Source organism: Carcharhinus amblyrhynchos, chromosome 2 (genome assembly GCF_965287045.1).
Source record: "Carcharhinus amblyrhynchos chromosome 2, sCarAmb.v2.hapA, whole genome shotgun sequence".
Taxonomy (NCBI): Eukaryota; Metazoa; Chordata; class Chondrichthyes; order Carcharhiniformes; family Carcharhinidae; genus Carcharhinus; species Carcharhinus amblyrhynchos.
Window position 1 is genome coordinate 18,103,833 of NC_137325.1, and position 12,441 is coordinate 18,116,273.

The 12,441-nt window shown below is 43.1% G+C and overlaps 1 protein-coding gene across 2 annotated transcripts in view; it reads right to left on the bottom strand.

Annotated features, from left to right (window-relative positions):
- Positions 1 to 909: 909 nt before the first annotated feature.
- Positions 910 to 12,441, bottom strand: part of plekhg4b (pleckstrin homology domain containing, family G (with RhoGef domain) member 4B) — a 179,468-nt gene continuing 167,936 nt past the window's right edge. The window contains exons 20-23 of one of the 2 annotated variants that reach the window (XM_080202968.1): positions 11,391 to 11,507; positions 9,987 to 10,256; positions 7,494 to 7,702; positions 910 to 2,703 (exon numbers count right to left, since the gene is read on the bottom strand). In XM_080202968.1, the coding sequence (XP_080059094.1) occupies positions 2,698 to 2,703; positions 7,494 to 7,702; positions 9,987 to 10,256; positions 11,391 to 11,507 (602 nt within the window). In that variant the 3' untranslated portion in view covers positions 910 to 2,697. The remainder of the gene's footprint in view (positions 2,704 to 7,493; positions 7,703 to 9,986; positions 10,257 to 11,390; positions 11,508 to 12,441) is intronic. The other variant, XM_080202976.1, reaches the window with a different exon arrangement.

The window sequence follows — 12,441 nt, forward strand, 5'->3', positions numbered from 1 at the left end:
TATTTTTAGCACTGTATCAGCTGCTCCCTTTCAGATGAGAGTCATCACTATCATGTGCTCCAGCACAAATCTATTTTAATAATTACTGGCTAGACTGATCAGGGAAATTGTGAGAACGGTAGGACTGTGACTTTGTTCTCAGCTATCTAATGGGGAAACATATTTCTTAAATCTCATGAAGAAATCTAATTGATTTGCTGAATCAATATTGCTGCTGTGGAGTTGCTTGCTCACCAGTTTAGGGAAAATACATGTCGTCTATTTACAGGTTAAAACTATACAGAGGCTTGTGACTGTAATCAGTTCCCGAGATGATTCTGAGTACAGAAGCCCACCTTTATGAGGGTGATTCCTCTACCTTCCTCCCCGATTGGTTACCGGGTCATGTGATTCTTAAGGCGAGAGATGAACCATGGAAAGGTCCGTTGATCTCGGGCGGGATTTTCCAGTTTAGGGGTGAGTGCAGCTGGAAAATCCTGCCCTTAGTCTGTCGATTCAAGGGACAATCACAACAGCTCCACAATGGACTGCAGCAGGTTTGCCACTCAAACATTTCTCTTGATCATCAACATGTCAAATTGTTGCATTACAACCAAAGTTAATCAGGGGAGGCGATGGCTGAGTAGGATTGTCACTAGACTATTAATCCAGAAACTCAGCTAATGCTCCGGGGATCCTAGTTCGAATCCCGCAGATGGCGGAAATTGAATTCAATAAAAAATATCTGGAATTAAGAATCGACTGATGACCATGAAACCATTGGCAATTATCAGAGAACGCTTGCCAGGTTCATTAATACCCTTTAGGGAGGGAAATCTGCTGCCCTTGTCTGGTCTGGCCTATATGTGACCATGATGTGGACATGCTGGCGTTAGACTGGGGTAAACACAGTAAAAAGTCTCACAACACCAGGTTAAAGTCCAACAGGTTTATTTGGTAGCAAAAAGTCACTAGCTTTCGGAGCACTCGCTGCTCCTTCGTCAGATGAGTGGGATTTCAGTTCACAAACAGGGCATATAAAGACACAAACTCAATTTACAAAATAATGGTTGGAATGCGAGTCTTTACAGGTAATCAAGTCTTTAAAGGTACAGACAATGTGAGTGGAGAGAGGGTTAAGCACAGGTTAAAGAGGTGTGTATTTTCTCCACTCAGGACAGTTAGTGAGATTTTGCAAGCCCAGGCAAGTTGTGGGGGTTACAGATAGTGTGACATGAACCCAAGATCCCGGTTGAGGCCATCCTCATGTGTGCGGAACTTGGCTGTCCCGGAGCACCTAGAGGAAACCCATGAAGACATGGGGAGAATGTGCAGACTCCACACAGAGAGTGACCCAATCCACCGTAACCACAGAATCCCTACAGTGCAGCAGGAGGCCATTTGGCACATCAAGTCTGCACCGACAACAATCTCACCGAAGCCTTATCCCCGTATCCCACATATTTACCTTGCTAATCCCTCTAAGCTATGCATCCCGAGATGCAGTGCTAACCATTGTGCCCTATGGTAAATAAAATTAAACATTACGATAACTATGAATAAAAACCGCAGCTGGGAGACTTAATCTAAAGACAGAAGTTCATTTTATTTGCTACAAACACTAAGACATAAAATAGGGTTTTCAGATAGTGAAAAATGATATCCAGTCTGGTCTCAGAGGGTCACAATTGATTAAACTTACTGACTATCTTTAGTTGTCTCAGCTGTACAGGATATATAAAATGGTAGAAATTTTGAACAGCGTATAATGAATAGAAGTAGTTCATGGTTTTTAATGACACTGGACACTTTGCACATAAATATACAAGAACATTTACTGTAAGGCATTAGTGGATGAAAACAAAGCTAACAAAAAATAATTGTTGCAGTCTAAGAATGTTCATAGCTTGTTTTCTGATCTGTTGCCTCACTGAATACAAATCAAAATCTGATCTCCTGCGTGGCCAGATCATTTGATTATAACGGAGGCAACTGCTTTTGAAAGAGACTCCATTGCAACTACCTCCTGTCAATAAGGTACAAAATATAATTGGCTCAATTCAAACAATGATCTCTTGCTGGGAAATGCAACAACTAAAAGAACAAAGTTCTAAATCACATCATTCATTCTTGATACCAAAGAAGAGGAGATATATTTGGGAGGGGGCGGGGGAATATCAAGCAATAAAAATAAATATTTACACAAATATAAACGCTACCACACAATTTGATTTGTACACGAGCTGCAGCGGATAATTAATCTACATTTACAGTTTTGCAGTTTCAAAGCTACAGCCACCACAAATTGCACAAGGAAATAGGTTATGCAGAGACGGCGCCTTGTTATTTACAGAACACAGTAAAAAAAATTAAGTGAGCTGTAAAAAAAAAGAGCTAGTCATTGCTGTATGTATATGTACATATAATGTCATTACTTCCCATTTATCACTTGGGCTAAAGTGTATCTCTAATGTCCTTTTTCAGTGTGAGCTGGGACGTCCCTTGATTGTAGTGTCTGTTTCAGACAGTCGAAAGCTCCTGCACATTCTCCCATTCATGCATTCCCATTTCAGGTTGAGGCTATTGTATCTGTTCCTGTTTGGGATGGCAGAGCAATTGCCAGAACAACATCGAGCGGGCATTTTGAAGGTGCCAATATCTAGGAGCTGAACCCGAATTCTTCACTCTGAGGGTAAGGTGGTCAGTGGCTCTTCCCATTCACAGCTGTTAAAACAAGATGGTATAATTCAATAGAAGTGAACAAAATCTTCAAATGATTAAGCTGGAGCATTCTCGGCTTTGAAACATGTTGCAGTGTGGCTGGAGTACACAAGAATAGGAGCAGGCCATTTAAGTCCTTGAGTTTGATCCGCCATTCAACTTGGTCACCACTGACCTTCCCTAAGCCTACCTCGGTTCCGTATGTTGGCCTAACTAAAATCTACCAATCTCAGTCTTGAAATTGACGCCCAGTGGCCACAGTGTTTTAGGGAAAAAAACGTGTTTTGGATTCCCACTACCCTTTGCAGAAAGAAATTTTCTGGCGTGATTCATGAACAACCTAACTCCAATTTTATGCTTATGTCTCTTTCATAGGTTCATAAGATATAGGAGTAGAATTAGGCCACTCGGCCCATCGAGTCCGCTCCGCCATTCGATCATGGCTGAAATGTTCCTCATCCCCATTTTCCTGCCTTTCAACCCAACCTTCAACCCAATACCAACTAAAAATCTGTCTAACTTCTCCTTAAATTTACTCTCTGTCCCAGCAACCATGGCACTTTGGGGTAGTGAATTCCACAGATTCACAACCCTCTGGGAGAAGGATTTTCTCCTCAACTCTGTTTCAAATTTGCCATCCCTTATCCTAAGATACGACCTCTCATCCTAGAATGCCCCACAAGAGGAAGCATCCACTCCATGTCTACTTTATTCATACCTTTCATCCTCTTGTATACCTCAATTTGATCTCTCCTCATTCTTCTAAATTCCAGAGAGTATAGGCCTAAACTGTTCAAGCTCTCTTCTGTCTGGTCTGGACCGTGCTGGGACATGGATATCACAGGCTGGTGAAAAGCTCTGAACTAAATATAGAAAGCCAGTTCTTTTTCATGTTGCTAACTTCTTAAATTTAGCTCCCAATTGAGATAAAGGGGGCAGTTTTAACACCTAGAAGGTGGGTGAGGGTAGGGTAGACGGGGGGGGAGTGGGGAGAGACGGTGGTAAGGAGAGCGGGTATTCGGAAGTGGAAATATGGGAGAGAGAAAGAAGGATGATGAAAATGGACGAGTGAGCTGAAAAGAAGAAATAGAATGAAATAAAATAAATGGAAATGAGGTGAAGTTGGAGGGGAGAGTTCACGCTCTGAAGTTGTTGAACTCAATGTTCAGTCTGGAAGGCTGTAAAGTGCCCAATCGGAAGATGAGGTGCTGTTCCTCCAGTTTGTATTGGGGTTCGCTAGAACATTCCATTTTCCCACTTCTCCATTCCCGCTCTCCTTCTTGCCCCCACCACCACCCCCTCCTCTTCAAGCCTTAATCGCCTGTACCTCTGTTCTGCCATTCACACATTCTAGTCTCTTAATGGACACTTTTAGCACCTCTCTCAGCCACCTTTATCCTCATTTACATTCCCTTTGTCCTATTACAGCCACCCCTCCCCACCCTCATAGTATAAATCTTTGCCCTTAGTTCTGACGATGGGTCATCCAGACTTGAAACGTTGGCTCCAGTCCCTCACCATGGATGCTGTCAGACCTGCTGAGATTTTCCAGCGTTTTCTATTTTTGCCACTCACAATTAAACCCCATCTTAACCTCTTTGCGCCAAAGAAAACAATTCCAGCTTCTCTCATCTCACCAGGCTCAAACTCATTCTTTGTGTTTTTCTGCTGAATCTCCTCCCCAAAGTCTTGACGTCTTTTCTCTTTTTAACGTGTGGGACTCAGAATTGAACTCAATTAGCTGCGGTCTACTTAACCAATAATTTGCCACGGTTTTGACAGACTCTTCTGTTCCCTTCAGTTGCCAACACAATCTTAGAAATCTCAGGCAAAGGTTAGCTGCTCTTATTGTTAAATCTAAATGGCTGAGTTTTACATTTAATAGCCACAAAATTGAAAATATGATGCTGCCAGATACTTGAGATGGCTACCGAAAAAGGGGTAATTTCAGGTTATACAAGCAAATCCATTCACCTGGACGAACAGAATACTGTTAATTGTTAATCGATAACAGCCACAATAAAGCACCATGATTAACAGGCCACTCGAAACATGCTGATCACCTCCGTTCTTCTCCCTGTTAGGCTTATTGTTCAGTTAATCACCATTTATCCCTGTTTTAAGTCATTAGTCTGATTAATCCTTCAAGAGGTTTCAATTTATATTTTTTTGAAAAAAACTAGTTACTTACTGAACTATCTCTGCAAATACTTGCAAGTCAAACCGGGGTTGAAAGGCCTATTGTTACATGTGAGGCTTTACTCTGCCAAGACAGTGAAGGAAATGAACCAAATTAAAATTACTACCTGGTAGATGTTCAAACAAGTCACTTGGCCCACTGATGGGGAAAAGCTGGAGAATATAGAGCAACATCCAATAATACAATTCTGAAATTTGAATGAATTTCATGCTTCTCTCAGGTGAGGTGACATAGAAACATAGAAACATAGAAGATAGGAGCAGAAGGAGGCCATTTGGCCCTTTGAGCCTAATCTGCCATTCATTAGGGTTATGGCTGATCATCCAACTCAATAGCCTAACCCTGCTTTCGCCCCATGATCTTTGAACCCATTCACCCCAAGTGCTATATCCAGCCACCTCTTAGATACATTCAATGTTTTGACAGAATGGACAGATGATCTGGAAAAGGAGAATCAAACAGGAATCCCTTTCCATTGTCCGCACGGTCAAACACCTTACCCCATGTCTAATGATTCATCCAAAATTGAAAAGGACAAGAGAGGTATATGAAAAGTTTAAAGTTTATTTGTTAGTCACAATTAAGCTTAGAATCATAGAATCCTACAGTGCAAAAGGAGGCCATCCAGCCCATCAAGTCCGCACCAACCACAATTCCACCTAGGTCCTATCCCCATAACCCCATGCATTTACTCTAGTTAATCCCCCGATACTAAGGGGCAATTTAGCATGGCCAATCCATCTAACCTGCACATCTCTGGACTGTGGGAAGAAACCGGAGCACCTGGAGGAAACCCATGCAGACAAGGGGAGCGTGTACAAAACTCCACACAGTCATCCAAGCCAGGAATTGAATCTAGGTCGCTGGCTCTGTGAGGTAGCAGTGCTAACCACTGTATCACCGTGCTGCTGCAGTGAAGTTACTGTGAAAATCCCCCAGCCGCCACACTCAGGCACCTGTTCAGATACTCTGAGGAAGAATTTAATATGGCCTAATGCATCTAACCAGCATGTTTTTTGGACAGTGGGAGGAAACCGGAGCACCCGGAGGAAACCCATGCAGACACAGGAAGATGTGCAGAGTCCGTACAGAGAGTGATCCAAGCCGGGAATTGAACCCAGGTCCTTGGCTCTGTGAGGCAGCTGTACTAACCACTGTGCCACCATGCTGAAGAGAAGAAGGAAGTACACTCAGGAATGGAAAAAATGGAAGAGAAGGAAAACAAGAAATGGGAACATGTGGGACATAAGGAAATGGAAGAAAGCAAGAAAGGAAGAGGAGAAACCAAGAAGGAGGTAGAAGTGAAAGGAGGTTTACAAGAAGGAGGACATGAAGAGTAAGACTATGGAAGAAGAGTAGGAAGAAGAAATAGTAATTTAGGGCAGGATTTTTTTGGATAGAGTTTCCCACCCCATCATATAAAGAGTTACAGAGAATGCATCCCCACCAATCACAGCAGCCCTGCAGTCATTTAATGCTCTGAGGACCATTTTTAGGTTTGAGATGTGAGGAAGAAGGAGGGGGGGAGTGGCTTGCAGGGTGTGTGTGTGTGTGAGACTTTCTGGCCGTGTTCACCCTGAAGCCGGAAAATCCTATCCTCGGTCAACGGACCTTTCCATGGCCAGTCCTTCGCTTGCTACTATTCCCGTGGCAGACGGAATGGACAAATTTGCCCCAGGACTTCTGACCCTCACTTGGTGGAGGGTATTGAAAATTGCATTGCACATTTTGTCCACTTAAAGTTTCCATACACGCACGTATCACTATAGGGAGTCTGGAAGGAACTGAAGGAACCCAGTCTTTCAGCAGCAAGTTGCAGCTCTGCTTCTGGAGCTGTAAAGGTGTTTCAGGATTCCAACTCCCAGGTAAGCGTGGGGGATCGCACAGCATGGAGGGGAGGTGAAGGCCGGGATGGAGAGACAAATCCCTCCTGCCTAGGGCCCAATCAGGGCCACTAAACTCACTCCTCCCACCAGCCTTAAAATTGGTCATTTCAGGACCACATTTGGGATGAGGAGTGAATGGGTTGCTCTAGGTCTCACCTGCCCCATATAAAATTGCAGACAGGCCATGGGGGTGGGGGAGGGTGAGGAGCCTGGAGGGAAGGAGACGTAGGGTATTGTACGGGGCCTTTCCCCCACTGCAAATCCACCAACAGGCAAAAGTAAAATTTTGCCCCTGGTGTTTTTGGAACAGTGAGAATGGCAACATTTTTCTTCAAGATAATAATGTTGTTTTTCATTTAGTTCCTGGATGCACTATTTCACCAAGAGCAACAAATTGCCCCTTTAGTGTCAAGGGGATTAGCAGGGTAAATATGTGAGGTTAGGGCATTAAGGCTTGGGTGGGATTGTGGTTGGTGCAGATTTGATGGGCCGAATGGCCTCCTTCTGACTGGAGGGACTCTATGAATTCCACTTATCGTAGAAAGTTTGCTAAAAAAAATCCATTCATTGGAAAAAGTAGAAGGTTATGTTTAAATGATGAGTATATTGAAACATGTTCCATCAATCTGAAGGAATGAGTTGTCAGTGTTTGGAATGATGTGATATTTTTACACATGCCCTGCACAACACAAAACGCAGATACTTACTGCCGTGATGTACTGGTTCTTCAGTGGTTTAGCCCTCTGCATTCTTGGGGAAAGATTTAGGGATGTAAATTGACAAGGCGCCTTCGAGTCAGGATTAGTAGTCTCGTCAGAAAACGTCTCTGTGGAAACTTGGGACACGTAGTTGAGAGTTGAACCACTCATGCTCTCCACTGAAGTACATTGTGAAGAGGTCTCGGAACTCTCGGTGACTAGGACAAAACAAAATTGGAATCTCAATAGCTTTGAGCTTCTGTCTCTTCCTGTGTGCTGAAAATGCTTGCTTTTAATTCAAGCATCGTCTTCTTAAATTGCATGGCTCAATCAGAGGGCGAGATTAGAACGTGACTTGACTACAACGTTGTTTTACGGATGTTGAAAGTTCAATGGAATCCAATTCTGGCTTTGTGTTTCGCAGCTTCTCTGAGCTTTGTGTCATCAATTCAAAAGGTAACTGTTGCACCAACAATTTTTTTTTAATCAAAATATAAGGTCAATTTTCTGCTTCATGACAATGACTTAACTCCGAATGTATGTCCTGAGGTTGGGACCTCCTGAGGTTGTGAAAGATCCTACATCAATGCCAGGCTTTCTTTCCATTCTCCTTTTATGACTAACACAACATCTGCTGCCAGTTGTTCAGGTTTCATAGTCTAATAATTATAATTAACTAATAATTATTATTATAATTAACTAATAATAATTATAACTAACTATAAGCTTATAACTAACTACAGTTTATAACAATTAACTATAGTTAGTTATAATTTATAGTTATAAATTTAACTATCAGCAGCTAATAATAAGTAAGATGGAGGGGTGAGACTTTTTTTTGAATGACAGACAGGGGGCAGCGCTAACCCCAAAAGTTGGCTTGAGTCAAATGGAAGGTTGAAGAGTTATAAAAATGAAATCATGATTCCCCCCCCCGCCCAACTTGTTTTAATTGGGATGGCTGGGGGGGAGGGGGAGGGAGAGTGGTTGAGGAAGAGAGGACAAGCCCGCAGGAGACAGATTGACCATTTAAACCTGATAATGAGACTGGCAGCCATAACTTGATCCATAATTTCAAATTGAACACTGGCCAACTCAATTTCCTGGGTGGATAAAGGAGAGTTAAGCCAATGATCTCATAGAGTCACAGAGGTTTACAGCATGGAAACAGGCCTTTTGGCCCAACTTGTCCATGCCACCCTTTTTTCTTAATCCTTAGCTAGTCCCAATTTCCCACATCCCTCTATACCCATCTTACCCATGTAACCGTCTAAACATTTTTTAAAACACAAAATTATATCCGCCCCTACTACTGCCTCTGGCAGCTTATTCCAGACACTCACCACCCTCTGTGTGAAAAAATTGCCCCTCTGGAGCTTTTTGTATTTCTCCTCTCTCACCTTAAACCTATGGCTCTAGTTTTAGATTCCCCTACATTTGGGAAAGGATGTTGATTATCTAATTGATCTATGCCCCTCTACAAGACCTCCCTTAAATCTCCTACGCTTTAGGGGAAAGAAAATCCCAGTGTATCCAACCTCTCCTTCTAACTCAAATCATCAAGTCTTGGTAGTATTCTAGTAAATCTTTATAACTCTCCATGCACCTGCCGGATCTCCCATACCTGCCTCGTCAGCCACTCCATCCCTTCCTCCACGATTGGATCCTAATTCCCCCCAACGCTTCTGATCCTCCCCTCAACTGTCCCTCTAAGGCAATCAACCTCCTGGCAACTCTGGATACCAAAGCTGTCCTCCCTCTCATCTGTCAGGCTTCCAATCTCCCACTACCACCTCATCTCCCCCCCACATCTCCTAAGCTTGGCTCCCACCTTCATCCTGGCTTTCACGCTCCTCTCCAAGTGCCATTGCACACCCGTTTCAGTTCACAATGTGGAGAACCCACATTAGTCAAACCAATTTGATAATCCAGCATTCTTAAAACATACTTTTAACACATACAATTTGTTCCTCAGCTCATGTCCAAGATATAGCAAGATATATGCTGTATCATGGAAATTGTTGAAATGTCAAACAGTACAACATGATTCATAGAATCCTACAGTGCAGAAGACGACCATTTGGCCCATCGAGTCTGCACCGATCACAATCCCACCCAGGTCCTATCCTCATAACCCCATGTATTTCCTCTGCTAATCCCCCTGACACTAAGCCGCAATTTAGCATGGCCAATCTGCCCAACCTGCACATCTCTGGAGTGTGGGAGGAAACCCACGCAGACACAGGGAGAATGTGCAGACTCCACACAGACATTGATCCAAGCTGCAAATCAAACTCGAGTCCCTGATACTAAGAGGCAGCAGCTCTAACTGCTAGGCCACCGTGCCATGCATGGACATAATGTTAACACCATACTTTCACTGGACAGATCAAGCATAAACCTGTCTGAATAAATTAGACTTCATAGTAATAAATATCAGAATAAATATAGAGGGGATTTGAGCAGGTTTTTCAAGAGATTTAACCAATCATAAAGACTTACTCATGGATGGTTGGCTTCCAGTCTCTTGTTCCAGTTCATCTTCTTCAATGCAAGTCCCAATGTCATAGGACCATTGGTTGAAAGGTGTCCAGTGAGGATTCCCATGCGTTGGACTCGAGTACATGTGAAGGTTGAGAGTTCCCAGGATGGAGGAAGATGACTGACTGCTCGAAGAGGAGGTGCTGCTGTTGGAGATAGTGGAATGGGGTCGCTTAAAGGACGTGGAGTGCTCAAAGGAAGACACAGCGATGGATGCACGGGTTCTCGATTCTAAAGAGAGGCAAACGGGGAAACGTTATAAAAGAGAATGCTGTGTTTAGCTTTGAGGATGTGGAGATGCCGGCGTTGGACTGGGGTAAACACAGTAAGAAGTCGTATAACACCAGGTTAAAGTCCAACAAGTTTATTTGTAGCACTAGCTTTCGGAATTGGCTGTTCGACTTGACAAAGGAACAACCAGTTCCGAAAGCTAGTGGCATTTGCTACAAATAAACCTGTTGTACTTTAAGCTGGTGTTGTGAGACTTCTTACTGTGTAGCTTTCAGGACAGAGATGCTCATCAAACCATAACTTCATTTCAGCTGAGTTCCATCACAGAGGCATGGAAATTCACGCCACAGAAATACACAAATGGACACAAACATGTTCTACCTGGTTACGTCAGATGATGAACAACCCAATACAGAGGAACTAGGCAGTTGGAAACTGTTCAAACTAAGATGCTGAAAACACTCACTTATTTTTGGGCCCAGGAGAGTTTTTCCTTGACTAACAAAGACTCAATTCCACTAACCGACAAATTCAAAGACCCCTCCATAGAATTCACTCATCCTACAAACCCACCCATGTCCCCAACCCCAACCCTGAGGCTGAGAGGTGATTTGATCAGGGTTAATTTTAAAATGATGGAGATTTGTGGAATGTGCAAAAGAAGAGTATTTCCTTTGGTTAGGAACTCTATATTAAGGGGTGATAAATTTAAAACCGATGCCCTGAGGAGAGAATTTAGAAGGCTTTCCTTTACATGGAGGATTGTTGGGATTTGCTTTGTCAAAAGGAATGGTTGACGCAGACACCATTTCATATTTTCAAGGCAAAATGGACAAATATTCAAAGCAATGGACAATCGGACTATGGGGTAGTGATCTTAGTTTTGGATTACTTCAGCAAAGGGCCAGGGGAGACATAACGGAACAGGCAAATTCTGTGTATTAACAGATTCGAGCAGAATGTTCAGAGTAGTAAGGACCAGTCCTAGATATTCTTAGCACCCATGCTTCCAAGAACCCTTCATCACATCCTCCTGGGTTACTGTGTTTACAATACATTTTTGTCACAGAGGCCTGAAGTTAGTATTTGGTCACAAATGGTGAAGCATCATCCTGTTGATGTTATCTTACTTACCTGTTCCCTTCATGATATAGTCAATCGCTCGGTCGCTGATGGCAGCTTCACTGGGCTTGATGTCCATGAATGGCTTGTTACCGATTCCCATGGATACCATCTCCTGCATCCTCAGCTCTGCAACAAACAGTTTACTGATTATTCCCTCAGCCAAGAGATTATTAACCCTCTGGATGCTCTGGTTTCTTCCCATAGTCCAAAGGTGTGCAGGTTAAGTGGATTACCCATGTTGAATTGCTCTTTGATGTCCCAAGATGTGCAGGTTAGTGGGAATTAGTGGCGTAAATACATGGGGTTATGGGGATAGGATCTGGGAGGGATGCTCTGTTCAAGAGTCGATGCAGACCCGAGGGCCTTTTGGCCTCCTTCTGCACTGTCACATTCCATGATTAACCTTTTGGCAAGGACATGCTTTCTTAATGCCAACCCTTCCTTAAAAATCAGAAGACTAATCACTTATTTATTTCTGCAGCACAGATCATCCTGGAAGTTGAACGCTTGCTCATGGTGGCCAAACGTTTGGAGAGTGAACAGGAAGCTTCAAGTGATATTCCTTTTTAGAAATGGGGGAACGTGGTGGTGGTCACTGGATCAGTCGTAAGAATCCTGTTTAAACTCTACCCCTCCTTTTCAGGGATTCAGACCTCAATTATTTAGCCCACCAACCACCACACTTAGTTGACTTCACACAGAGTAGAGTGTTGTAAAGTTGCGTTTGTAAGGATGTAAAAAATGTTTGTAAAGATGTAATATTGTGGAAACTGCTAGAGGGGAAAACAGTGCATGGTCCCTTTAATAGCTGGTTTGGTGCTCAATGCTGAGATGTTAAAAATGCAGAGACATACAGGGTATGAAGATTGCAACATTTGTTGCAGAGACCAAACATCAGGGTTGCTTTGCTAACAGGCTTTGCAGACACCAGCATTTTAATAGCCTATGAGTTTAAGAACGACACTCAGCTAATAACTTCCAGTTTAAAGAAGACACTTCACGATCAGGACCCTATCAAATTTGAATTTGCTGTTGTTGACATGATCAGACCAATCCTGGT